Source organism: Salmo salar, chromosome ssa15 (genome assembly GCF_905237065.1).
Source record: "Salmo salar chromosome ssa15, Ssal_v3.1, whole genome shotgun sequence".
Lineage (NCBI taxonomy): Eukaryota > Metazoa > Chordata > Actinopteri > Salmoniformes > Salmonidae > Salmo > Salmo salar.
This window is the reverse complement of record NC_059456.1, coordinates 67,706,220-67,733,859: the sequence shown is the minus strand read 5'-3', so window position 1 is coordinate 67,733,859 and position 27,640 is coordinate 67,706,220. Positions and strand designations below refer to the sequence as shown.

The 27,640-nt window shown below is 44.9% G+C and overlaps 1 protein-coding gene and 1 non-coding gene across 2 annotated transcripts in view; both read left to right on the top strand.

Moving 5' to 3' along the window:
• Positions 1–27,640, top strand: part of LOC106572277 (semaphorin-3G) — a 58,331-nt gene that overhangs the window by 20,588 nt on the left and 10,103 nt on the right. Inside the window, exons 3-7 of the mRNA XM_014146332.2 lie at positions 5,648–5,710; positions 16,417–16,536; positions 24,167–24,257; positions 25,821–25,937; positions 26,242–26,384. Coding sequence (XP_014001807.2) covers positions 5,648–5,710; positions 16,417–16,536; positions 24,167–24,257; positions 25,821–25,937; positions 26,242–26,384 — 534 coding nt within the window. The remainder of the gene's footprint in view (positions 1–5,647; positions 5,711–16,416; positions 16,537–24,166; positions 24,258–25,820; positions 25,938–26,241; positions 26,385–27,640) is intronic.
• Positions 4,822–4,897, top strand: trnaa-agc (transfer RNA alanine (anticodon AGC)). Its single transcript has one exon. It is a non-coding gene; the product is annotated as a tRNA-Ala (tRNA).

Genomic DNA, 27,640 nt, shown 5'->3' with positions numbered 1-27,640 from the left:
ATTGGTAATGTTTATACTCTTAGGCTCAGTCTGGCTGGGTCCACTCGTTTTTGACAAGGAGAAACAAACATGGACGAGTTGGGAAAATGAGGTGACAGAGAGCAGGTTGGCCTGTGAGCTGCCTCTAATAACCCCATACATCTCTGAGGGTAGGCAAGGTTAAAAAAGGTTGAGCGAGAGAAATGTCGATTGACACAAGCTTGCTATTTCATTCAAGCGAATAGTCAATTCCAGAGCCGATGACGGCCAATTCCATGACCCCTCTCTCAGCCTCTTTCCCATGGCTCCAGCCCACTGCCCACAGCCCACTGCCCACAGCCCACCACCACTTCTTAACAGCTCCAACAGCCACGTTGGCGTATCATATCTGGGAAGTGTTTGAACGGTTTCAATACAGTCTTAATGGTAATGACCATGGGAGAAAAAAACAGAATACCTATTAAACTCATGTAAATGTGCCACATTTTTTACTCTCTTTGTGCTTGGACGTAAACAGAAATGATTGCAGCTCGATATAGAGCTTTGTTTTTTTGAGGAGTGCTTGTGTGTAAAGCGCAAACTTGTTTTATGTTGCGATAAATGTGGTTGATTCTTAAAGGCTCTTTCATTAGTTCCAGTGCTTTTGGGTTACATATCATTTAAGAGCCTGGGTTTGTATCTATTCTAGGACTGTCTTGACTGCTGGGTGTGAACTGTTGTTATAAAGGTCGGGTGTAAACCTCTGTGAGTCTGTGGTAAGACAGGATAGTCAATGAGGTTGCCAGATGTGTTCCTACAGAGCCATAGGGCCCTTGGGACATAGGCAGGATCAAGACCCTTACAGAAAAAACACATGAATTTCACATGTGATCACGGGTTTGGCCGGTGTAAGGCCATCATTGTAAATAAGAATCTGTTCTTAACTGACTTGCCTAGTTAAATAAAGATTAAATAAAAAATAAAAAAATTGTAAAAGCAACATATGATAACATGAAACTACACGTGAAAACATTATCTCGAGGTGAAATAAACATGACAACATGGGGATGCAACGTTTTGTACATGTCAAAAAGCTCATTCGAAAATGCACATGTAAACTGCAAATGTCACGTTTTTTTTTGTTGTAAGTGTAACACAGTGATATGGGGATTTTAAAGTAAGTGGTACGCTGTTCAGCAAAAATAGTGTAAGAAACAATTTAATCAAAGACAATATCACATACTGACTTTCCAGTATGAGCCCACCTGGGATTGGAACTCACAACCTCTGGAGTTGGGGCATAGCTGTTCCTTATGCTGCGCCACAAAGTCCATAGTGTTTCTCTACACATTCATCACCTATAATACATCTCTGCGCTTAGCAAAAGAGTGCCATCTGGACTTCAATTTAATAATGACTTAATCAGACTATTGATTTCATGAACTTATTTCAGTAATTTGAGAGGTTTTCTGTATAGTTGTCTAATGTTGGTGAGGCATAATTACTGGTTTTCAGATAACGTGGCAGAATGAATTAGAAAGAGAAAAATCTATTGGGCTCAAGCTAGACATACAAACGCTCCTGTTGACTGGGCCTCCTTCAGAGCTCTAAGAAACAAATGCACAGGATTGATCAGGAAGTCAAAATCAGATGACTATTTAAATGCAGTCACAGAGAACCTAAACAACCCTACCAAGTTCTGGAAGCTAATCAAATCAGTGTCAGGTTCTAATGTATCCTCTGGCCTTCCTGACCATTTAATGATGGATTCTAATGAAGTGAAGGATAAAGCAGATATTGTAAGGGTTTTTAACAAACACTTCATATCTGCTGGTTCAGTTTTTGATAATGGTGGGGCCCAGGCCTCTAATGTAAGCTCTGTTACAGTCAACTATGATATAGGCCCTCATGTGAACCATTTTAACTTTGAGCCTGTTTCTTATACTGAGGTCTATAAAGCACTAAAAGCTATAGACACTAAAAAGTCTGCAGGTCCAGACAACCTGGACCCCTATCTCTTAAAGATAGCAGCTGGTATTATTACTGAACCTATGGCTCACATTTTCAACATTTGGAAATCAGTTCATGTCCTCCCACTGCTAAAGGGTGGAGATCCCTCAGATTCTAATAACTATCGTCCTATCTCTGAACTCCCTATCCTGGCCAAAGTCTATGAATCCCTAGTGAACTCACAGTTAAAAAACTTCTTCATTGAAAAGAACAAACTGAGCAGGGTTCAGTCTGGCTTTAGATTGGGGCACAGGACCACAACTGCAGCTATGGCAGTGGCAAATGACATCATTAATGCACTTGATAAAAAGAAACATTGTGCTGCTCTGTTTGTGGATTTATCAAAGGCTTTTGATTCAGTTGACCATGAATTGTTGCTAGCTAGACTCAGAAACATTGGTCTCAGTGAAGGGGCAGTAAATTGGTTTAGGAACTATCTTTCTGACAGAACACAATGTGTATATACTGACAATCACAAGTCTAGCTTTCTTGAGATTAATAGAGGTGTGCCCCAGGGTTCCATTTTAGCTCCTGTGTTGTTCTCAATTTCTATTAATGATTTGGGAAATGGGATGCAACCAGCAAAGTTCCATCTATATGCAGATGATACAGATGATACAGTATTAATGTGCTCCTTCTCTGGTTCAGGCTGTTGAAGAGCTCCAGACTGCTTTTCAGTCACTGCAGGCCTCCCTTTATGGTCTCAAACTGGTCTTGAATATACAAAAACTAAATTCATGACTTTTACCAGAGCTAGAACTCTGCCAGAGAAGGTTAGCATTGTCACATCTGGTGGCTTATTCATTGAAAAAGTGTCATCCTACAAATACCTAGGTATTTGGTTGGATGACAAGTTGTCCTTGAAAGTTCATGTTGATAATCTTGTGACAAAGCTTAAATCGAAATTAGATTTTTATTTTCATAATAAGGCTTGCATCCCGCTTATGGCTAGAAAGAAGCTTGTTCCCTTTTCTCTCTGTAATTGATTATGGTGACTTGTTGTATATGCGTGCAGCCTCCTCCATCTTACAGAGACTGGACTCTGTTTATCATGCATCCTTGTGCTTTATTACAAATGCCAAATCACTCACCCACCATTGCACATTGTACCAAATGGTGGGTTGGACCTCACTTTATAGCCGCAGAAAGATACATTTATATGTGTTCATCTCTGTAGTCTGGTCTCCTTCACCACCAGCAGTTACCATACCTGTTCTGCTCGGTGGTTGCTACTTAAAGTCCCCAGGACATTCACAGTATTAGGCAAGATTGCCTTCTCTTCGTGTGCACCAGACGCATGGAATAATCTACAATCCATGCTTTATCTAGATATGTTAGTGCCACTGAATGAATTAAAAATATTGATGGGAGACTGTGTTACAGAGGAGTGTAAGTGCTTTTTTTTAGGCTGGATCATGTTGTTGTATTATTGTATGTTTTAATGATGTAATATATTGATTGTTGCTGCCTTCTTGGCCAGGTCTCCCTTGAAAAAGAGACTCTGGGTCTCAATGGGCTTTTCCTGGTTAAATAAAGGTGAAAAAAAAAAATTATGATGAATAAAATAAAAATTCCTGAGTGTATTTTCAACAAAGCTGAGATTTACTTTACTTAAGTCTAAAGTGTAGGGAAATTGTAAATATTTCATTGGCTCAGACATGGCGGCATAGCAGGAAGTTTGGAATGATGTACATCAAGAGGTTGTGAGTTCAAATCCTAGGTGATGACATGTTGAATATTATTTACTGTGTTAATGAACATACACAATGTCAACGTATGTAAGTTAAATGCACTGTTTGTGTGTATCCTAATAAAAACACATGATTTTAAATGAAATGCCATCATGTGTTCCAGAAACACATGGTTAAATCATGTGTTTTTTTTCATTTAAGGGCTTATCTGGCAACATGTTCCTAGCCTCCCCATACTAGAGACTGGCTATTATTATTACTTTTAAATGTAACTAGGCAAGTCAGTTAAGAACAAATTCTTATTTACAATGACAGCCTACACCCGGCCAAACCCAGACGACACTGGGCCAATTGTGCACTGCCCTATGGGACTCCCAATCATGACCGGTTGTGATACAGTCTGGAATCAAACCAGGGTGTTTGTAGTGACATCTCAAGCACTGGGAAGCAGTGGCTCAGACCACTGCGCCACTCGTGAGACAAAATAAGTGTAGATTAAGACATACGGTGTGTTATGGCTCTACGGACATGCTTGACTCCCCTGCCACAGTATTGATTGGCCATCTCATGCCAGGGTTTGTCAGGGCTTGCTATGATTGGCTCGTGCCTGGGCTTTCCGGCCAATGGATGACACTGAGCCAGACAGGAAAAGGACGTTAATCAGCGCACTGACATCCAAGCCCTTAGGCACAGAACCCCAAAGCTGGCCAGATCAGTGTCTAGACCTCGGGAGAACTGTATCCTGCTATTGGGGATGATGACTAACATGTCAGGAAATGGTTCAACAGAAGCGAGGAGGTATAGACAAACCGAGCATGATGACATCTTCCTATGTGAATCCAGACAATTTGAGGAATGGTGCAGTGTTTAATATCAGATTGTCTGAATCAATGGTCCAGACTATAAAAGGCCTGTTCTTGACAGGCCTTGGTTCAGTTCCAGACAGGCCCGGTAAAGTGTGATTTATAGAAGAGACCCTAATCCTGTCCATAGCCGTCACGATGTAGCAAACTGTGTTACAGACAAGAACTGTATCAGCCTCTGTCTTCTCTCTTAAGATGAATTGCCATCCATGCACGTGCAAACGTATGTAGGCGCATGCATGTACATGCATGTAAGCAGGGACACAATGTGCATGGACACAATTGCGGCATGCAGGGGAGTCTTCCCTGTAGCTCAGTTGGTAGAGCATGGTGTTAGCAACGCCAGGGTTGTGGGTTCGATTCCCACGGGGGGCCAGCACAGGAAAAAAAAAAAAAATGTATGAAATGTATGCATTCACTACTGTAAGTCGCTCTGGATAAGAGCGTCTGCTAAATGACAAAAATGTAAAATGAGTCGTGCACGTCACAGAAAGTTACTGTTTTTCTTTGTATTCGGCATATGCCTCTTTCTGAAAGCAAAGCAAGTGTGTTACTGAGACAAACAAAAGGGCTGTTGTTTCAGATGGCCATCTGTGAGTCAGTAATACACAACACAGTATCTGACGGTGCCAATGGCCAAAGAGGGGCTTTCCAAATGCAGGCTTAAAGGAGCTGGAGTTTGATGATATAGAACATACTGTACATTAATCCCAGGGCCTATAAAACGACACTGTGATTACAGTTCCATATTAGACCCGCCCACGACAATTAGTACTGATTAGCCCGTGGAGGACTGTAGGGAAGCAAAGAGTTAATGAGATGGACTTGGTTTCATATGTGTTTTAGTAAGTCTTAATTGTATGAACTGGGGCCAATAACGTTCTCATGCTCTAATTTCCTGTTGTTATATTGCTGATTTAGGCTGTGTACAATCTTATGTCATTTATCATGTTCTCTCTCTCTCTCTCTCTCTCTCTCTCTCTCTCTCTCTCTCTCTCTCTCTCTCTCTCTCTCTCTCTCTCTCTCTCTCTCTCTCTCTCTCTCTCTCTCTCTCTCTCTCTCTCTCTCTCTCTCTCTCTCTCTCTCTCTCTCTCTCTCTCTCTCTCTCTCTCTCTCTGTGTGTAGATCTACTGGCCTCCGTTGCCTGGTAACAAAGATGACTGTGTCCAGAGAGGGAAGGATTCTCAGGTGAGTGACAGCTCAGTCAGACCCATCCAACTCTGAGGTGGCCTCTCAACTTCCTGTTTCCCCTAATGATGTAACGTCTGTGGTTTCCACCTGCCTAGCCAATCCACCTGCTCTATTCAATCATCTAGAAATCAACATTCTAGAGTCACCTTACTGACTGTACTGTACATTCTACAACACCATCTGGATCATGTCCTCAGGAATCTAACCAGCGAATCGACATCTACGGTTGGCTTGCTGTGTCAACACTCGCGTTTCCTAAATCCTACAAGCTACAACCATAGTCCCGTGCACCATCCCACCATCCCACCATCTCTGGGCACAGTAAAGTTGTTTAGCAGCCCAGTGAATGAGATAAGGAATCTTTCCCTAACGAAGTCGCTGCTTTGATCTGGTGAACACAATAATAGCCCCGACTACGTGGCTGAGGTGTCCAGAGTCGGGTTCTGGCACCATGGACAACAGTAATTCCATCTTTAATAAGCCATCAGAAGACTGCCCTTCACTCCCCAGTCTCCACACAAATGCTGTAAAGACACTTGCGGTTCCATTTTTAATAACTTCTGTCCCCTAAGTCTTGGCTAACGACTGAAAGTGAAACCGCCCCGGCATCTGGTCCGGGTTAGGTGGTTGGGCCTGTAAAACAGGACTAATCGGTCTCTGTGGATTTGGAGGGGGGTTGGAAGGGGGTTAAGACCCCCACTGGGCGTCAACGCTGGCCCTACAGGTAATTGTGGAGTTTGAAGTGGCAGGTGAGGAGGGGTATCCAATATCAGGAGTTATTACGCGTTTCCTCCGCCCGTCACGGTGAGAAATATCCCGCAGGGGCCGAGGTATGTGAGCCGGTGTCCGTAGGGGAGAGGAGCAGTCGCTATGTGCTACGACGCAGGCCTTAAAGTCGGGCCTACAGAAACTCAATCTAACCTGTGCCAAGGGAGTCGTGGTGCGTATGTGTGTTAAGCTCCGTTCCATTCCCCTGGAGAAACACACATGCGCCCCAGCAGCACTCACCTACCATCAGACTCATTCAGTCCACCATTCAGGTGCACTTGGTTCTTGTCCTCTCCATCATTCTGTTAAATAGACAAAGGCCTGGACATGCGGTGTTGGAGATAACGATAACTAACAAGCTTCCGTACATGACAGAGCTCCGTACTATTGACCTTATTTTAGCACCCCAAAAACGTAATACTTCCAGGTCAGCTGTAATATGAAGACCATTGTAAAGCACAATGTCTCCGCTTTCAAGCAAAATCAATGACGAGACCTTCATGCTGCCCCGTCTCTGCATGACTGAAGAAGGCAATGGAGGTCTGACCAGGTCTTTTTAAAAATGGCGGGTGGGGAAGCGAAAGCTACTGAGTGATAGGGAAAGGGGGAGATATGTCGTGTGTGTGGAAAAGGCTTTTTTTTCACCCGATTTGTCAAACTTATCACCTCTAAAATGGAAATAAAACACAATAAAGAGTTTCTATAATGTCTCGTTACATACCTGTTTGAATCAGGTTTTTAGGGCTGCGCTAAAGTTATCTTCACCAGTAAGCCGCGGCTGTCACGTTTTTTTGGAGAGTCATGATGGCTCGCGGCCATGATGCGAAAAATGAACTGTTGATTGGATTAGCCGTTGATAAACTCGCGAGTAGTTCACTTTACAGTCACCATTACACTTGCCTTTGATCATTTCTTGTTTTTAATCTGCGAGAGAAGCGCTACACCCGGTGGAAAGAGGCTGTACGGCACACAATGAGTTGCATAATGTACGTTACGTCGTGAAGCCGGGGTTGGTCCGTTTTTTCAACTTTTCTCCCATACCGTTGGTCCCTTACCATGTCAGTCAACGCATGAACAGAAACGTAGTTTACGCCCTGGATCTTGATACGAACACAGTCGCTACAGTCCCGTTCATTTTCGTCGGAGCCTCGTTTGAATGCCGCAGTTTACCGAAAAATGTCTTGGTTACCGTAACATTGTTTCTCAGAGAGGTGGAGGGGCCCATGTGTCCAGCGTCACTCTCTCTGTGGACAGCAGAGGTCCGTGTGTTCTCCTGTGGAAACATGATAGCTTTAGGGAGTGTGACCATGGTAATGACTTCAGGCCCATTGGACCCATGAGGCCACACGGTGCGTGTGTTTACGTGCCTTTTTGAGTGTGTGTACGCCATAGCTTCACCATTCACCCTGGGATGGATTAACAGTGACTGCATCGACAGGGCCAAGAGGTGGAGGTGACGGAGGTGTGTGTGTGTGTGTCTGCTGGGAGTGTGTGTACAGGGTCACATCTGTAACACTTCACACCTCAAGTTCCTCCCAACCGGAATACAACCCCTCCACCTCCACCACCGTGCCCTCTGAGGCTAGGGGCTCCATGAGAAAGGCTCTCAGGTCTGTGTTGCTTACCCTCTGCGAGGGGGCGGTGGTCCCCTGTTTCGAGGACTGTGTATAACATTCAGTGGACAGGCCCAGTTGTGTCTCTGTCTGTGGACTCAGTGGATGGTTATTGATGGGGTGCACTCTCTGTCCCTCTTCTCTACCTGACAAAGGCTCAGACATGCACAGACACAAATCCAAGTCAAAAAGTGGAAAGTCAAGTCAGGGCGTGAGTGGGTGTTAGTTTGATCGGTGGAAATGGCCTTGAGTGTGTTTTTGGCAGAGAGAAAGGCTTGGTTCACAACCCTTACTGTGGACTGGTTAAGCCAATGGATACAGGGACATGTGAGTGTGTATGGAGCAGGTCACCTGCACAGCTGGACACTAAAATGTGTGTGTGTTTGTGTGTTCTGAATGTGTCCCTCCCTCCCTCAAGAGGTGTTGGACAGGGAGACCTCCCATTAAACGAAAACAGTGGAGCGAAGCAGACGCTGACTGGACAGCTTGGCTGGTTTGAACAGCTAGCCTGTTGTGTAAAGCCGGACCGTGATGTGTTCCTATTGTTGAACCCATTAACCGTTCTGCTACAGTGACCTCTCAATGGAGAACACCGCAGGGCTGCTAGGCTGGTGGTCGGGAATCTGTCTTTGTCTCCTTCGTAATACCATTATATATATCTCACTGCCTTGTATACGGTGCTTGATTTGAGCATCCCGGCGGAACAGGATCCGGGCACCTCTCAGGTTTGGACTGTTTCATTCTTTGCCTACCTCTCGTGACATGAAAGAAAAAAAAGTCATCGTTTGCAGTGTAAACGTGAATAAAAGCGATCAGAGTTCATTCGAGTTGCCTACTCGTCAATTCTCCAGTCCCCTAAAAAAAAACGTAGCTAATGTGAAAATGTATATTTTCAGCCCATGCCTGATATTCTAAAAATGGATTCGGGTTGGGCCGGCCCGGGTTCACGGTTTGCGCAACACCGTAGCCTAGAAACCAACGCGTGGCCGTGGCCGTGGTGAGAGAGAGAAGAGCCTGTATCTCTCACAGGACTAGAATGAGATTCACTTTCTATGATCTCTCTCCCTCTCTGCTCTGATAGACATCAGCCTACAGCTCTCACCTCTCCAGAGTTGCACTTCCTCATTTATTTCCTTATAGTGTCACAGCTGTGGGAAGGGTGCTGGAGGTGCTGCAGCACCACTGATCAATTGAAATGCTTTTGCCAAAGTTCTAGAATTACTGCTGTCTGTTCAGAAAGAAATGAAATCATTCAGAATACTACACCAAGATTAGGCCTATACTTTAGCCACAGAGGATCAATAGCCATTTTTTTTTTATAGCCTAGCTGTGGATTGTGTGTAGCCCAATCAAGGCTTAGCCTACAGTCGGAAAACAAATCTGTCAGCAAACAGAACGCAGCCAAAACAGGCCTTTCGCAATATTTCAAATACAAAATGGCTCCCGCTGAAAAGAGAGGACTCTAGTCTGTCTGTAAGGCTCCCAAAATATTTGATAAAATTCCAAATAGGCCTGTTGAGCAAACCGCAATGTTTTACAAAGTAAAACAAGCGAGAGATAGGCTTTTGGTATGAGTGCATCACCGGTGAGTGAGCTGCGCGTCATTGGGTGAGTCAGTGAAACTGGAAAGCTTGTTTAGGACTGTCATTTCCTCTTCCTATTGCACAGTATGTGTTTCTCCTCACACCTAGACTATTGATGGATTCAAGACGAGGTCGTTTTTATTGATCTCAGTTTGTCATTGTAAAAGTAGCCTGTCTTTTATTTAACTTGGGCGGTATTAAAAAATATTCAGTCTCCAGTCGTGTAAAATTATGTTGAATTGCATGAAATGGGTTTATATGGTCCCCACTTCTGCTAGAGTCTCTACTCTATGGCTCTATGCCATTACGCAAATGCGAGACTATGCATGCAATACTTTATTATAAAGAGGATTTTTCATGCGTTCCGGTACCTAAGAGTGCCCCAGGTCACACCCCTCTCACGTTCACTTTCTCTTCCGGAACCTCCCGATTAATAAAATAAGCACTGCTTATACAGTATGTGTTTGTGGCTTGGAGCTGTAGGATGTGCATGCTACTACCTTCCATTGACTGTGGGGGGGATGGAGGATGAGGATGGGAGTTAGAGGCGTACGTGCAAGTGTGTGTGTGTGAGGGTATTTTATTAACTGGCTAATGGAGGGGAACCGACTGTCTAATGGTGCTGTGTGACCCCGCTAGTTGACCCCTGACTAACACCTAAAGTGTTTGCTTTATGATGGCCTTCCTCACAGGTCGCAACCCCATGACCCCTAATTTCATTAACCCTCCCCAGCAGACACAGATGTCCCATTTTTTGTATTTTATTTTTATTTAACCTTTATTTAACTAGGCAAGTCAGTTAAGAACAAATTCTTATTTACAATGACGGCCTACCAAAAGGGAAAAGGCCTCCTGCGGGGACGGGGGCTGGGATAAAATAATATAAAAAATATATAGGACAAAACACACATCACGACAAGAGAAACACCACAGCACTACATAAAGAGAGATGTAAGACAACAACATAGCATGGCAGCAAAACATGAAAACACAGCATGGTAGCAACACAACATGACAACAACATGGTAGCAACACAACATGGCAGCAGCACAACATGGTAGCAGCACAAAACATGGTACAAACATTATTGGGCACAGACAAAAGCACAAAGGGCAAGAAGGTAGAGACAACAATACATCAAGCGAAACAGCCACAACTGTCAGTAAGAGTGTCCATGTGTCACGCCCTGACCTTAGAGAGATGTTTTATTTTCCTCTAGTTTGGTTAGGTCAGGGTGTGACATGGGGTGGGCATTCTATGTTTTCTATTTCTTTGTGTTTTGGCCAATATGGTTTCCAATCAGAGGCAGCTGTCTATCGTTGTCTCTGATTGGGAATCATACTTAGGCAGCCTTTTCCCCACCTGTGTTTGTGGGTAATTATTATTTCTGTGTGTGTGTTTTGTGTGCGCCTCAGTTGCGTCACGTTCATTTCTGTTTATCCTGTTTATTGTTTTGTTCGGTTTCACGTAAAATAAAGGGTGTGAAATTACCAGCAGGCTGCGCCTTGGCAGATTTATGACAGGGAATTTGAGGACAGTGAACGTGACACCATGATTGAGTCTTTGAATGAAGAGATAAAATTGTCCAGTTTGAGTGTTTGTTGCAGCTCCTTCCAGTCGCTAGCTGCAGCGAACTGAAAAGTGGAGTGACCCAGGGATGTGTGCGCTTTGGGGACATTTAACAGAAGGTGACTTTTGATAAACAGGGCAAATAGAAATTGGCCAGTTAGGATCGGACAGTTAGGATCAGCTTGAGCTCCCCCTTTAAATAAAGGACTAACCGTGGCTGCCTTCCAAGCAATGGGAACCTCCCCAGAGAGGAGAGACAGGTTAAAAAGGTCAGAAATAGACTTGGCGACGATAGGGCCAGCAACCTTAAAGAAGAAAGGGTCTAAACCATCTGATCCAGATGTTTTTTGGGGGTAAAATTTAAGGAGCTCCTTTAGCACCTCGGACTCAGTGACCGCTTGCAGGGAGAAACTTTGTAGCGGGGCAGGGGAAAAAGAGGGAGGAGCATCGGGGCTAGTCACGTTAGAAGGGGTGGGAGATGAGGAAATGTTGAATGGGCAAGGAGGCATGGCTGAGTCAAATAGGAATCCTGACTTAATGAAGCGGTGATTAAAGAGCTAGGCCATGTGCTCCTTGTCAGTAACAACCAAAACACCAACATTAAGGGACATGGACAGCTGTGAGGAGGAGGTTTTATTCTCCAGGGCTTTAACCGTTTCCCAGAACTTCTTGGGGTTAGACCCACAGAAAGAGAACTTCTCCTTATAGTAACTAACTTTGGCCTTCAGGATAGCCTGAGTGCACTTATTTCTCATTTGCCCCGAATGAGAGGCAGTCAGCCTGAGTATGCGTGTGCCGAGCCTTTCGCCAAATGGAATTCTTGAGGTGGAGTAACTCTGCAAGATCACGGTCGAACCAGGGTCTGAACCTGGTTTTAATTCTCATTTTTCTTTATGGGGGCGTGTTTATAACAATACAACTGAAAATATCAAAAAAGAAGGTCCATGCGTCTTCAACAGAGGGGATCAAGCTGATTCTATAACAATTTACAGACGCCAGTTCATAAAGGAAGGATTGCTCATTACATTTTTTTAGCAAGCGTCTATGAGAAGTCAGGACAGGTTGTTTCACAGAGCAGCCAGTACGAACACAGGCTGTAAAACAGTGATCACTAAGGTCATTACAGAAAACACCAGACTGATACCTATCACGATTATTTGTGAGGATAACATCAAGGAGAGTAGCCTTTTCTGGGTGTTTGAAGTCATACCTTGTGGGATTGGTAATAATCTGAGAAGGATTTAGGGAGTCCCATTGCTTTAGGACTTGGTCAGGTGGTTTAAGCATGTCCCAGTTTATGTCACCTAGCAGGACAAATTCAGACTTAGTGTAAGGGGCCAGGAGAGAGCTTAGGGCAGGTAGGGTACAGGCCGGTGCTGATGGTGGCCGATAACGCCCAGCAACAGTCAACAAAGATTTAAAAGTTTAATGCTTTAAACCAGCAAATCAAAATGTTTGGGGACAGACTTGGTGGAGACAACCAAGCACAGAAGGTGTTCCTTGGTAAAGATTGCCACTCCACCACCTTTGGAAGATCTGTCTTGCCGAAAAAGGTTATAACCAGAAAGGTTAACATCGGTGTTCAAAACACTCTTCCTTAACCACGTCTCACTAATGACCAAAACATCTGGATTGGAGCTGTGAATCCTCCATAGCCAATCCCACAGTAGGAAGTAACCAGCTAATCACAAAGCAGGGACTACAGTGCTGTGGGTTTGGGAGAATTGTTAGTCCGAGTGGGTGGGAGAGAGATTTGAACATTTGAAGCATTGTAGGATACTTTTGAAGAACTTTGTGAGACTCAGAGACTTCATGCATGAGGGATCTGGAAACTCAGTTTTGTGCCATTTGGCAAAGTGCCCTGGCATTATCCAGCACTGCCACAGAAAATATTCCACTATGTTCATTAATAGGTATTTGTATTTAACTAGGCAAGTCAGTTAAGAACAAATTCTTATTTACAATGACGGCCTACCCCGGCCAAACCCGGACAACACTGGGCCAATTGTGCGCCACCCTATGGGACTCCCAATCACAGCCGGTTGTGATACAGCCTGGATTCGAACCAGGGTGTCTGTAGTGATGCCTCTAGCACTGAGCTGCAGTGCCTTAGACCGCTGCGCCACTCGGGGGTACAGCCTTACCGGCATGGGTACAATCGTGGAAATGACTTAATTATCTACAAACCAATAAGCAACTGTCATCCCAGTGCTCTGATCCCCAAGACAAATTCCCAAGACCGACACTGTGGATCGCTCCAGGCTTACTGGTATCAAAAACTACTGCTGGGCTACAGCGCCCAAAGGCACGTTTTTTCAACTCAACTTTAGGAGTTGAGCACGTCTGATTGTGCGTATGTCTGAGCTCGTATCTCAGGACCTGTGTGGGAATCTGGTGTAGCCGTGGTTATCGTCGTGTGTGTCCGTCTCAGTTATCGATGTTCACATCCCTTGTGTTGTTATCTGGCCCTCTTCTTTATGAAGCTCCAGCTGTGTGGACCACGGAGACTTGGACAGACTGAAGCATCCTGCTGTTTCCAAAACAGCTTTGAAATGCCTCTGTGTGTGTCTGTGTTTGTGTGTGTTTCTCTCTCTGTGCATGCCTGTGTGTGAGTGTTCCTGTCCTTAACTACATACAGTGAGGGAGAAGAGTATTCTTCTCACCAAGCTGCTTGGCGATGGTCTTGTAGCCCATTCCAGCCTTGTGTAGGTCTACAATCTTGTCCCTGACATCCTTGGAGAGCTCTTTGGTCTTGGCCATGGTGGAGAGTTTGGAATCTGATTGATTGCTTTTGTGGACAGGTGTCTTTTATACAGGTAACAAGCTGAGATTAGGAGCACTCCCTTTAAGAGTGTGCTCCTAATCTCAGCTCGTTACCTGTATAAAAGACACCTGGGAGCCAGAAATCTTTCTGATTGAGAGGGGGTCAAATACTTATTTCCCTCATTAAAATGCAAATTATTTTATAACATTTTTGACATGCGTTTTTCTGGATTTTGTTGTTGTTATTCTGTCTCTCACTGTTCAAATAAACCTACCATTAAAATTATAGACTGATCCTTTCTTTGTCAGTGGGCAAACGTACAAAATCAGCAGGGGATCAAATACTTTTTTTCCCTCACTGTATGAGGACACCGAGGTCTGGACCTACACGTACTTATATATATATTTAAATGTAGGGACTCAGTTGGGGTCTCAACTTACTGTTGATACAATAATAATACAAACACAAGGTACCATTTCAAAACGTATTTTTGTGCGTCGGCAATTTTCCTCTTGTTATATGCCACTCACTGACAGTCAGTCAATTAGCCCATGTCAATAAAACATTCTTAGATTGGTAGATTAGTCTAGTTAGTCTAGTCAGCGATCTACACTTGTATTTATCATGGATAAATTACCAACCGGGCATGCACGTGCCCAGGGGCCCTGACCTCCAGGGGGCCCCTATTGATTTTGTTAGTCACTCTTATTCAGATATCATATTAACATGGCATAAGTCATGGCAAAAGGTGTAGAATTGCAGGAGATTTGCTTTAAAACTGCAACAACGTCTCCCCACCCCATGGTAAAACGTGTACAATTGCAGGAAATTAGCTGTGAAACCGCAACAACAACAAAAAATCTGTAAAGCAAACTCATTTGTTTACTTTTTATGAATTAAATTACTTTTTCTTCTAACAAATCCCTCTGTACATATTCAATTGTAGGTTTTAATCCCAGTGCTGAGTTAATATGAGTTAATGTGTAGCGGCTAATTGAATAGCTAATAGGCTATGTGTTTATATAGCTAATAGGCTATGTGTTTATATAGCTAATAGGCTATGTGTTTGGACTGAGGTGAATGGAGCTACAATGGCCATTGTGATAATGGCTGGGGAGATTTTTGCTTGTTTTTGCTGTTCTCTAAATAGAATTTTAGAGTTGTCCGGACCTCACTAAAACTCAGACCCTGGTTACGGCCCTGTGAGTGTATTTCCATCAGTGATGGTCTTTATTTTCTGTCAGTGTTAACAGCGCAGACTGCTTTCCAGTGATTGCATGCTGTTTACACTGAAAACAGCTCTTCAAAGATGGCTCCCTCCCTCAGTATAAACATCTTAATCCTGATGGTATTACCCTACCGCCCCGCCTGTCTGTTACACAATCAGTATTATGGACTAATACTTGTCTAACTCATTAGTAAACAATATACAGTATGTTATAAGAGTAGCCAAATGGGAATGCATTCACCCAATGGAGAACATGCTGAATGTGTGTAGTGTTGTTTATGTGGAATACACCATACTCGCGAACACAGCACCCATCTTGTTGGAGTTGGAGAAGCCTCTCTGTAATGAGTAACAGAACCCATATCTCTGGAAATGATTTGGCTTCTGTCACGGAGATGGCGTGTTCCAATCCTTACGTGGCTCTTCTCAAGTACTTCAGGAAGCAATCACGGCAGGCTTGCCTGGCCGGCGGTCTTCTAGAGAAACGCACACACACACACGCACACGCTCACACGCGCGCACACACTCTGTGGCTTAGTGGACGAGTTTGACCCTGTTACCCTAGGGCAGTGACCGACTCTTGGCTGGTTTCCTGTTGGTCACCGTGACACCACTCCTCAGCTCCTATTGTGATTCGGCAAGAACAGGATACAGCTGTGCCCTGCTCTTCCTGTAGGGCTCTATAATTCTCTCTTTCTCTCTCGCATCCCTCTTTCTCTCGTCCCTCTCGCACTCTCTCTCCAGATCTATAGTTTCCTCTGTCTCTCGCTATAATCCCTCTCTTATTCTCACAGTCTTTTCTCTTCTCTCTCCCCTCTCTTCTCCTCTCTCTCTTCTCTCTTCTTCTCTCTCTCTTCCTCTATGTCTTCCTACTACTCTTCTCTCTCTGTTCTCTGATCCCTCCCTGTGGCTTTGTCTTTGGCTGTGGGAAAGATCTGAAAAGCCCAGTGTTTGTTGAAGTTTATTTCATTTCATCTTTTCAACTCTTGTTCATGGCCCTCATTGCTAATATGTGGAATCAATGGTCTTTGTTAAAAAAAATGGGTTGTTCTACGCAAACCCCTCAAGTAAAATTGTCCGAAATTGGATGACAGTTTACTGTTGTACTATGCATTTTGATGTATTTATCTGTGTGTGTGTGTGTGTGTGTGCGTGTGCGTGTGCGTGTGTGTTCACAGACGGAGTGTGGCAACTTTGTGCGCCTGCTGCATCCCTATAACCGCACCCACCTGCTGGCCTGTGGTACGGGTGCCTTCCAGCCCATGTGTGCCTATGTGTATGTGGGCCACCGTGGAGAGGTAAGACCCCACTGCAGAACACACACACGCACGCACAAACACACATGCACGCACACACGCACACGCACACACACACACAGGCTTTGACGGATGAGTTGATTGGGTATCAGTCACCCTGGTTTTGCTCTGCATACTCTCTACTTCAGCGGCCAGTATTCAGATGAGGCTGTCTGGTTTGTGTTAGAAAACTCTGACCTTAAGCTGATGTGACTCCCATTGACTCCCATTGACTCCCATTAATTTTGCTGCTTCTGTCTACTCACCGTATTGTAGAGCTGGAATATTGTGCCCGTGGCAGCGCCAACTACTCTGTCCGTTTCTCCATATATTTGACAGTATTTAATACCTTATACTGTCTTATTGTGACCAGTCTATGAACACAGTGGTGTCTTTATCACCGGTCTCTTTCACTCTTTCTCTCTCTCTCTCTCTCTCTCTCTCGGCGTCATCTCAGTCTCTACGCCTCTCTCCCTCCCTTACACAGAAAGAGACAGCAGGATGTAGCCCTCAGCAACGTTCAGTACTCTGGCTCCAGGCTCAGAGCTCCAAGCTGTGGACTCAGGGCCCAGGGTTGTGCTCCAGCATGCAGCTGCCCTGTGGGGCCCCTGCTGCCCTGGTGTGAGGCCCTGAGTAAAGGGCCTGTATGTGGTGAAAGGACCCATTAAAAGCAGGACGCTAGCCAGATCTCCCTCCACAGGGCCCACAGAGCTGCAGACTGTGCCTGCGTACCTCACCCAGCAGGAGGGGGTCAGACTGGTTGTGGAGGGTTGGTGAGGGGGCCAGCTATTGAAGTCGGGGGAAGGAGGTTGTGACACCAACAGTGTGTGATACGAGGCAAGGAGGGTATAGCTATAGGCAGGGATTGGAAGAGTGGTCTCTGTGGTGGTCAAATTCAGGGTGTGTGTGTGTGTGTGTGTGTGTGTGTGTGTGTGTGTGTGTGTGTGTGTGTGTGTGTGTGTGTGTGTGGGGGGCTATGTTGGTAGTTAGGGTGGGGGCTGCTGGGTTAACTGTAGGGAGGGTTGTGTGTTCTGCCATGTTGGCCCTCTCTCCACATTCATCCTCCTCGTTGCGGTTTGGGTCTTTTGGTTTATGACACACCATAAAAAAGAATCTAGGTCTTAGTTACTGCCTCTGACAAGTTCACAATGACACTGGGAACAATACACAATATATCTACTCGGTTAATGCTAAGTCTTTTTGAACAGGGGCTAATGACTGTTTTGTCAAATTTACACTACAGTGGCCTGGAAATATGATGACGTTGCTAAAGTACAAGTACAAGTACAAATAATTAGGAGAGAGCAACTCTGCCATCATTATTACTTTAGAGAGATTGCAATGTTGCCATGAAAAGAAAAAGAAAAGAACATTTTGGTCAGAAATATCTAGCAATGCTAACGTTAGCTATAAAAGTTGGTCAGAAATAGCTAGCAATGCTAATGTTAGCTAGAAAAGTTGGTCAGATATAGCTAGCAATGCTAATGTTAGCTAGAAAAGTTGGTCAGAAATAGCTAGCAATGCTAATGTTAGCTAGAAAAGTTGGTCAGAAATAGCTAGCAATGCTAATGTTAGCTAGAAAAGTTGGTCAGAAATATCAAGCAATGCTAACGTTAGCTAGAAAAGTTGGCCAGAAATAGCTAGCAATGCTAATGTTAGCTAGAAAAGTTGGTCAGAAATAGCTAGCAATGCTAATGTTAGCTAGAAAAGTTGGTCAGAAATAGCTCGCAATGCTAATGTTAGCTAGAAAAGTTGGTCAGAAATAGCTCGCAATGCTAATGTTAGCTAGAAAAGTTGGTCAGAAATATCAAGCAATGCTAACGTTAGCTAGAAAAGTTGGCTAGAAATAGCTAGCAATGCTAATGTTAGCTAGAAAAGTTGGTCAGAAATAGCTAGCAATGCTAACGTTAGCTAGCAAATTCCGTCAGAAATAGAGAGCAATGAAATGTCGTCATGTTTCCAAGCCACAGTAATGCACTTTAGATCAAATCTCCATCAGAACCCATTGAGCCTGCATTGAGTACAACGCTCATTCGGGCGTCAGTCCTAAAACGAACATTCAAAACAATATTATGACGAAAAACGTCCAACACATGAATAGTGTATAGTGTATAGTGTATATATATATATATATATATATTTATTTATGTGTGTGTTTAGGAGTAAGACCACCCCTTGTCTCTAGTCTGAGACCTATTGAGGGGAGACAGAAAGCAGCTGACCACAGGCCTATCCTGGGGAGGCCTGGAACAGAGATGAAACACCCTGGGGGCCAAAGGTCATCCCACCCACGGCCTGACCTCAAAGGTTCACGACCAACCTCCTCAGAAGCGAGGGAAGGCAAACAGACGAGTGTGTTCCTAAATGAGTTAGTGACTGGTTAAATAAATGGAGGGTTCCCTGTGATGCTGCCCGCCGTAGGGTGGCATGGACTCCCAGGGTGCCGTGTAGGCTTGGTGCTAGTGACACACACACACACACACACACACACACGCTGGAGCTAGGAAAATAAACCCCATTGCAGGAATGACAACATCCAGAGGTTCCAGCCTCTTCCGCACGCACACACACACACACACACACACACACACACACACACACACACACACACACACACACACACACACACAGACCTGTTTGTTATGATAAGGAGAGAGAGAGAGGGCACGGTCACAGTCAGAGTCTCAACCAAGGCTCTCTTGCTCTCTTTAGTCCTCTCTGTATTCCCCTCTTTACCTTCCATTTTTCTCTTTCTATCTCCCTATTGCTCGGTTTCTCTCTCCCTACTGTTCTGACTGTGGTGGTGGGCAACGTGAGGGATGGACAGAGAGCGGAGAGGACAGAGAGTGCATCTTTCCCATGCTGTCTCGCCTTAAAGAGATCATGAGAGAGGGAGCAAGCTGGAAAGGAAGGAAGGGAGAAGGGAAAGGTTGTAGGTGCAGACAGAAAACAGAAGACGTTTGCGCTTACTTGTAGAGTGAAAGAGAGGGAGAGAAGGAGGTTAAAGAGCTGGAGGATGGAGACAGACACATTGACCGAAGGAGCAGAGAGAGAGCAGCTTAGCATATATGTGTGTGTGTGTGCTAGCGTGCACATGAATATGTGTGTGTGTGTGTGTGTGTGTGTGTGTCTGTATGTGCCAGTAGATGTGTCAGTGGCCCAGGCACGGTAGTGGGGTGGCTGGGCTGTTTGGCTTGGCAGGGCTGAGTAGAGCATGACCTGGACATTCTTATCAACAGCAGACACGACCAGCACCAGTCTCCTGTCTCTACCATGAGTCAACACAGAGGGAACGAGGGAGGGAGAGAGAGAGAGGGGGTGGTAGATAGAAAGAGAGGGAAAGAGAGAGCTACGGATGAAGTGCCTAGAGAGGGAGAGAAAGAGACAGAGCAAGAGAGAAGGAGGGCGGGGAGAGGCAAACGAGAGGTGCTGAAAGAGTAAGGATGACAAATGAGGTATAGCCAAAAATAGCCATTATTGAGAGAGAGGGAAAGTGAGACAGACAAAGGTAGAGTTGTACATCAGGAGCAGGAATGAGGAGAGATAAAGGATGGAATGGGAAAAAGGTTTGAGAGCAGTTGATTATGGGAAAAAGATAAGTGACATTGAAATATGAAGATTCAGAAAGCAGAGGAGAGACATAAGTGGAATTTGAAGATTGTCTGCTCACGATAATTACTAAATTGATTTGATACAATATGAGTCTAGTGTGCGTGCATAGTACTGTGTACTGGATGTGTGAAGCCCAGAGAGTAATATCTGGAGTTCCTGTGTTTATTTAGATCACTGAGAGAAACAGCAGAGATCCTGTACCGCTTGCTAAAGGGAGAGAGAGAGACAGAGAGAGAGACAGAGAGAGAGACAGAGAGAGAGACAGAGAGCGCGACAGAGAGAGAGAGACAGAGAGAGAGACAGAGAGAGAGACAGAGAGAGAGACAGAGAGAGAGACAGAGAGAGAGACAGAGAGAGAGACAGAGAGAGAGAGAGAGACAGAGAGAGAGACAGAGAGAGAGACAGAGAGAGAGACAGAGAGAGAGACAGAGAGAGAGCGAGACAGACAGAGAGAGAGCGAGACAGAGAGAGAGAGAGCAAGACAGCGAGAGAGCGAGACAGACAGAGAGAGACAGACAGAGAGAGAGACAGACAGAGAGAGAGACAGACAGAGAGAGAGAGAGACTGAGAGAGCGACAGAGAGAGAGAGAGAGACAGACAGACAGACAGACAGAGAGACAGACAGACAGAGACAGACAGACAGACAGACAGACAGACAGACAGACAGACAGACAGACAGACAGACAGACAGACAGACAGACAGACAGACTACTGACTTAGCGAGGGAACTATTGACCTGCTGCTCTCAATGCTGGGGCCTTTGCTACCCCACTACATACCCTGGGCCTGTCCCATATTCAGTATACTGTACATTACTGTACTATTAATAGTGACCCTTCCTAGAGGTCAAGGCCCTGACATTCAGCATGCAGAAACCATAGAAAGACACATTGTGGAGATCAAAGACAACCTTCAACCTCACATCCTCCTCACTGAGCGTCTGTGACACTTTATGGGCAAGTAGAGGTGTCATAGTACCGCTGGGAATCCCTACCAGCTAGCACTTTGAGTTCTGAGAACCATATGTTTCTTAGACCTTGGTTAGAGCATAATTGTGCTATGGTTATTTTGCATACAATGGTGCAGGATACCCAGCTAGCACATAACATTCTGAGAACCATATGTTTCTTAGGTGGGAACTTCAGTACTTCAGCAAAATGTTTCCCACAGGCTTCCTCTTGGTTCTATTTAAAGGCATGTTCTCAGAACATTCAGAGAACGTTAAGAAACAACGTTCTTCTGTGGGAATTTCAGAAAACTTTAGTAACATTCTAAAAACGATGGAAGAATGTTAATTAAAAACATACATTCCGAGGCATGGACTCTACAAGGTGTCAAGCGTTCCACATGGACGCTGGCACATGTTGACTACGATGCTTCCCACAGTATCAAGTTGGCTGGATGTCCTTTGGGTTGTGGACCGTTCTTGACACACACGGGAAACTGTTGAGCGTGAAAAACCTCATTGGCATTGCAGCTCTTGACACACTCAAACCTAGTACTAACATACCCCGTTCAAAGGAACTTGAGTCTTTTGTCTTGCCCATTCACTCTCTGAATGGCACACATACACAATCCATGTCTTAATTGTCTCAAAAATCCTTCTTTAACCCTTCTCCTATAATTTCCACCAGCTCCTCGTGAATCAAATTAACATAATAAAATAATCCTCATCAAAATCCGTTTGTTTAAGCTAGAGATATCTGCTTTTTTTTTTGCATGGGCTGCATCGCAATCCACCACGTCCGCCGATATCGCCCTTCCCCATCTGCAGTAAAAGCAGTGTTTGTCAGACCGTAAGACATCCGGAAAATCAATCTTCTCACGGAAACGTCTAAAGCGCCCGAACGGTTTGGCCTAGAAACTATTATGATCCCTCTCGACTTCTCCGTTTTGCTCCACGACCCCCACGAGCGGAACTTGTGCGAAGTCGGTACAGCCTCTTCAGCCAACTTCTGTCTGTAGCGTCCAAACAGTTTGGGCTACACACTAATATCACCCCTCTGTGGAAAGGCGAGACTCTCATGAACACATACATGTCAGTTGTTTTGCTCACAAGCCCCATAAGACTCGTCTGAAGGTCCCCCGTACTAGTTAAAAAAAATGAATGGAAGTACAGTATATATGGAGATAGTTTAGTGCCTAAAATAAGGTCCGACATTTTGGGGCACTATCTGTTGTTCCGTGTAGTGAATCTGTTATTCAATGCATTTCTATGGGCTAATAGCAGTAATGCCAAATTCTATGTTTCATCAATATAAATTGTTTGATACCTTAAGTGGTCCTAAAATTCAAAATCAAATAGCCAAATTATCTTCGGTATGACCATTTACATTTACATTTTTTTACATTTACGTCATTTAGCAGCGACATCTTAAAACAATTCCATATGTTAGCTTAGAACCCCCCCCCCCCCCCTCCCCTCCCCTGGCTAAGACTCTAGAGGGTCTCCTCCCCTTCATCTACACTGATTGAAGTGGATTTAACATGAGACATCAATAAGGGATCATAGCTTTCACCTTGATTCACCTGGTCAGTCTATGTCATTGAAAGAACAGGTGTTCCTAATGTTATCTTACACTCAGTGTATATTTCCACACTATGAGGTCGTAATAATACTGTGAAATTGTGAAAATTAGAATAATGCCCTTTTAGTGGAAGAGTTTCAGCCTGTTTTAGTGGGATGGAGTTTTGGAGAGTACCAAACCTCTCTGCCAATAACAGCTAGTTTTCAGTTTTCCCCTGCCCACTCAGACCACTCCCAGATAGTCCTAGCAAAAATCTTGCTTGATAAATTGCTCTTTGCTAAGTAGCTATTTTTGTTTCTTTTTGACCATTTTAATTTAAAACAATCACAGTAAGGTACTTCATTATTGACCAGAAATGATTTGACATTAAGATAAAAATGGCTGCATTGGACCTTTACAGAGATACTTTGGGATTTTGGAAATGTGGCCCCTTATCTACTTCCCCAGAGTCAAATAAATGTGTTTTCATGATTAATGCCTAAGCAAATGAATTTCCATGTGTCCTATCTGTGCATGTAGTTCTAAACAGTTAACCTAAGCTAGCAGTGTTATTAAGTGTCATTGAAACATTCAGTGAAAGAAAACAATTATCTAAACAACCTTTACATTTCATTAGAAACATTCACAGAATTCAGAGAATGTTCTCAGAACATTATTTAATTACCTTCAAATTCCGTTCTCAGAACATTAATAAAACATCCCAGGAAAACTTTCAGGGAACCATAGTAAAACATTCTTAGAACCTCCCTGCAACCTAAAAATGAACGTTCTCGGAACAGGCAACATTTTTCACTTACGTTCTCATAACGTCTAAGAAAAATGTTTTACCGGTCAGGAAACGTATGGCTTCATTCCCAGAACCAATGTGAAACCTAAAACGTACGTTCCCACAACTTCCAAGGAACCAAATGTGCTAGCTGGGCTGTATATGCCGAAGCCAAGGGAAGGGCACTTACTGGAAAGAGATATTAAATCAAGGAAATACAGCGTTATTTTATCATTATGTTGGGCGTAGCGTTAGTAAGTGTATTTTTGTCCTGCTGACTTCAATGTCATACAACCAGAGGACCACAATGCTCCTATTGTCTGCACTAGGAACTTACACCCAGAGCTGGAGACTAGTGGAGAGTTCACAGAGAGGACATTCATCTGGGTCCTGATTCACTTGGAGCTCATCCTGTCGTCCTGCCTGTCTGTATCTGTCCATACTCTCAGTGTGTTACCCCTGTCCTGTCCCTCACTGATGACATCACCACAGTCAAAGAGTCACTACCATACTAGGGCATAGAGATACATTAAATTAAGTGTTTTATTTGATGGCGTACTAGAGCGATGTACTGTATCTAAATGTTGAAATATTTATAATTAGTTCAGGAATTGAAGCCAGTTTGCCTTAGGGCGCATAAAGGTAAACATTCAAATCATATTCTAATTATATGTGATATCTGACTTTTTCCTAACCCCATGTTTTCTCTCTATTTCCTCCCTAACAGCATGTTTTCACCATGGACCCTACCAATGTGGAGAACGGACGGGGGAAGGTTCCTCACGACCCCAGCCTCCCCTTCGCGAGCACCTTTATTGGTAGGTCCTGTCCTCTTTGTTATTAAATAGTATGTTTATTTCAATACGACAGCGGAGAGAGGTTATTGGCTCTGGGAGATACACTGCAGTGAGGGTGTTCCTCTTTTGTTGTCATTCGACGTTTAGCTTGTGAAATAAGTGATGTATTGCATCGACATGCAGGGGTGAAAAGTAGTGCGTGCGTGTGTGTGTGTGTGTGTGTGTGTCTTCCCACCCCGCCTCGATCCACTTTGCGTCTGAACCCCACAAACCTGAGGATCTGTCCCAAGATGCATTTCATCTGGCAGGCAGACACGCAGGGACGGCCAAAGGCCCAGCAGAACGTTGGACTGATACACTGATGTACAGACAAATAACCCTACAAAAACAAAGAAATATTCCATCAAAGCTCACTGTGTGAACTTGCGTGGAAAAACCCAGACTTAACATAGACTCGCACACTAACATAATGCAGATGCAAGTTACGTACATGTTTTACACTGTTGCGTCACACACATATATTATCCTCTCTGTTCCTTCTGGTCAGGATTAAGGAGTCGCTGCTGTCAAACTTTTCATTTAGGGGTTTCAATGGATAGATTCATCAGAGGGAGAGGGAGAGGGAGAGGGGGAGGGGGAGGGGGGGAGGGAGAGGGAGAGGGAGAGTATTTGTCACGGCCGTTGAGTTCCACGTTTGAAAAGAGAGCTCTTTGGCGGGAGGAGGAGATGGAGGTCAGTAACACAAACACACACATCCCCCTGATGTATCTCTGCATCTCCGGGGTCAGCTATCATAAGAAGCTATTGCCTTTCGGTGGAGACAAAGTCTGTATTCATCACACAGCTCAGGACTCGGTGGAACTAGGACCCAGCCTGCCTATCTGTTTGTGCGTACTCAGGGGTGTAAGGCAAACCCACTGTCTCTGTACAGCTAGCTGCTATTACAATTCAGCTCCTTGGCTGGGATACGATCATTGGAGCCATAGACACATACACACGCACGCGCATGCACACACACACAGGCACACACCTACACAGGCCCATACATCCTCAGTCAGTGAAGTGATGACAGGGCTTAGGGAGCAGTGCTCTATCTGTGACATGGCTCATTTAGGTGAAGATACTCTTGTTAGGAACAGGACCTGAGCTCTTTATCATACAAAGCAGGGATACTGTAGCATATCAATTGATCCTAGTTCATTTGGGGATGCTGTCTGATTCAGTGGGAGATACTGTTACAGACGGGTGATCTGATTTCTGTCCAGTCTATGAACCTTCTCTAGGGAAGCAGGACATGTGGTTTGGGGTTCAGGAGGGGGTAGTGTTTCACTATGTTGGCCACTTTTGCATTTCTCTCATCATTCAAGTTCTTCCCTGCCATTCCTTATTTCCTCATCCTTCCACATCTCCTTTCTTTTCTGTTCGCTTTCCATTGTCCCCCCTCCTCTCCCCACTCTCTCTTCTCCTCTCCTCACCATTAATCCTCTCTGTTGCTTTCTCTTCTCCTCTCTTTTCTGTCTCTACTACCTCCCCCTCCCCTCCCCTCCGCTCTCCCTCCATCCTGTTCGCCCTGTCTGTTCCCAGGTGGGGAGCTTTACACAGGGCTGACTGCAGACTTCCTGGGTAGAGACTCTGTGATCTTCCGTAGTCTGGGAGGTCGCTCCACCATGAGGACTGAGACGGACCAGAAACTACTGCATGGTGCTGGAACTATATTGTACTCACTGCCCACACTGAATACACACCTAAAACAAATACATTATACACCCATTTTATACAACTTGGTTCTTACAACTTCCATAGACACCACCTGGTAAACAAGTCGAACTAATTCCTGTTCCCTCCCTCCCTCCCTCCCTCCCTCCCTCCCTCCCTCCCTCCCTCCCTCCCTCCCTCCCTCCCTCCCTCCCTCCCTCCCTCCCTCCCTCCCTCCCTCCCTTATTCTCTCATTCTCTCCCTCCCTCTCTCCCTCTCGCTCTCTCCCTCCCTCCCTCTCTCCCTCCAGATCCTAAGTTTGTTGCGGCCCACCTCATCCCTGATAACGATGACCGTGACAATGACAAGGTGTACTTCTTCTTCACGGAGAAGGCCATGGAGGCCGGGGACAGGGAGGGAGCCATCCACACCCGCGTGGGACGAGTATGTGCGGTAAGAGGAACCGTACAGTCTCATGATTTATTATTGACTCTGGTGCCTGATGGTTCATTCTCCAGGACTCCAGGTCAGTCTTCAACCCCTCTTAGACCATGCCATGATCTGGGGCTATGGGAACTGGATCATGGCTGTGGGTGATTTCCACAGTGGGGCTGCAGCCCTGACGTAGTGAGAGTTTAACATTTCGCTGTGGGGAGATGTGATTGCAGTATTGCCTTACAGAGAGGGTCTGTAATAGTTAATCCAGGCCACAGAGGCTGATGGAGAGGGAGAGACAAGCATCCGGCTGGCGGGCTGGGAGAGCTGACATTCCCCAGCATTTGGCGTCTTTCTATGTCCATACACACACAGCTGTTCGGATGTGCTCTGGTATGAAGAGTCAGAGCGTGCATACCTCCCATCTCTCTCACACAGTCATACATCCCTTCTGACGTCCATACGCACGTGCACATACACACATACGCACACACCACAGCTAACTACAGATGTCCCCAAGAGACTCTGCTTTAGAGTCTAGACAATGCATAGTATGGCATTCCTATGCTCACACTTATATGGTTCACACACACACACACACACACACACACACACACACACACACACACACACACACACACACACACACACACACACACACACACACACACACAGGCCCGCCAATCCCCCCCCAAATATCTCTCCATACATATACAGTGTATTTCTTCCTCTGTACCCCTCCCCAAGACATTGTTAAACACTGTCTGTTATTATCAGTTCCACCAGAACAGAACCAGATCCTGCCAAGAAAACAAGAAAGCAATTATCTGTGTTTGATCTGATCCCGGACAGCTTACACAGCCCCGGTGTCTATTAAACAACCATGTCTGCCTGTACGCTAGCTCTACAACAATACTGTACAATACAGTATGGAGGAGAAGAAAAGCTCCAGTGATTATATCCCCATAACCCCTGCTCTCTGGCTCCCCGCTGTCCAGCGTGTGGTTATAGAAGGGCTTACTAGACAACTTTCCCACAGGAGAGGCCAGCCAGAGGTAGTTAGCCGTGTGCTCCTGTCCTCTATTGTTTTGTTGTGTGAATGTGCTCTACAGGTGCTCTGCTCTGCTTTTTTTGTCCTGCTGCTGTATAGATAATGGTTATTCTTTGTTTGTCTCGTATTGAGAATGATACTGTATGTCTAGACAGTGTGCGCCACTAGGCTCTCTCTCTCTCTCTCTCTCTCTCTCTCTCTCTCTCTCTCTCTCTCTCTCTCT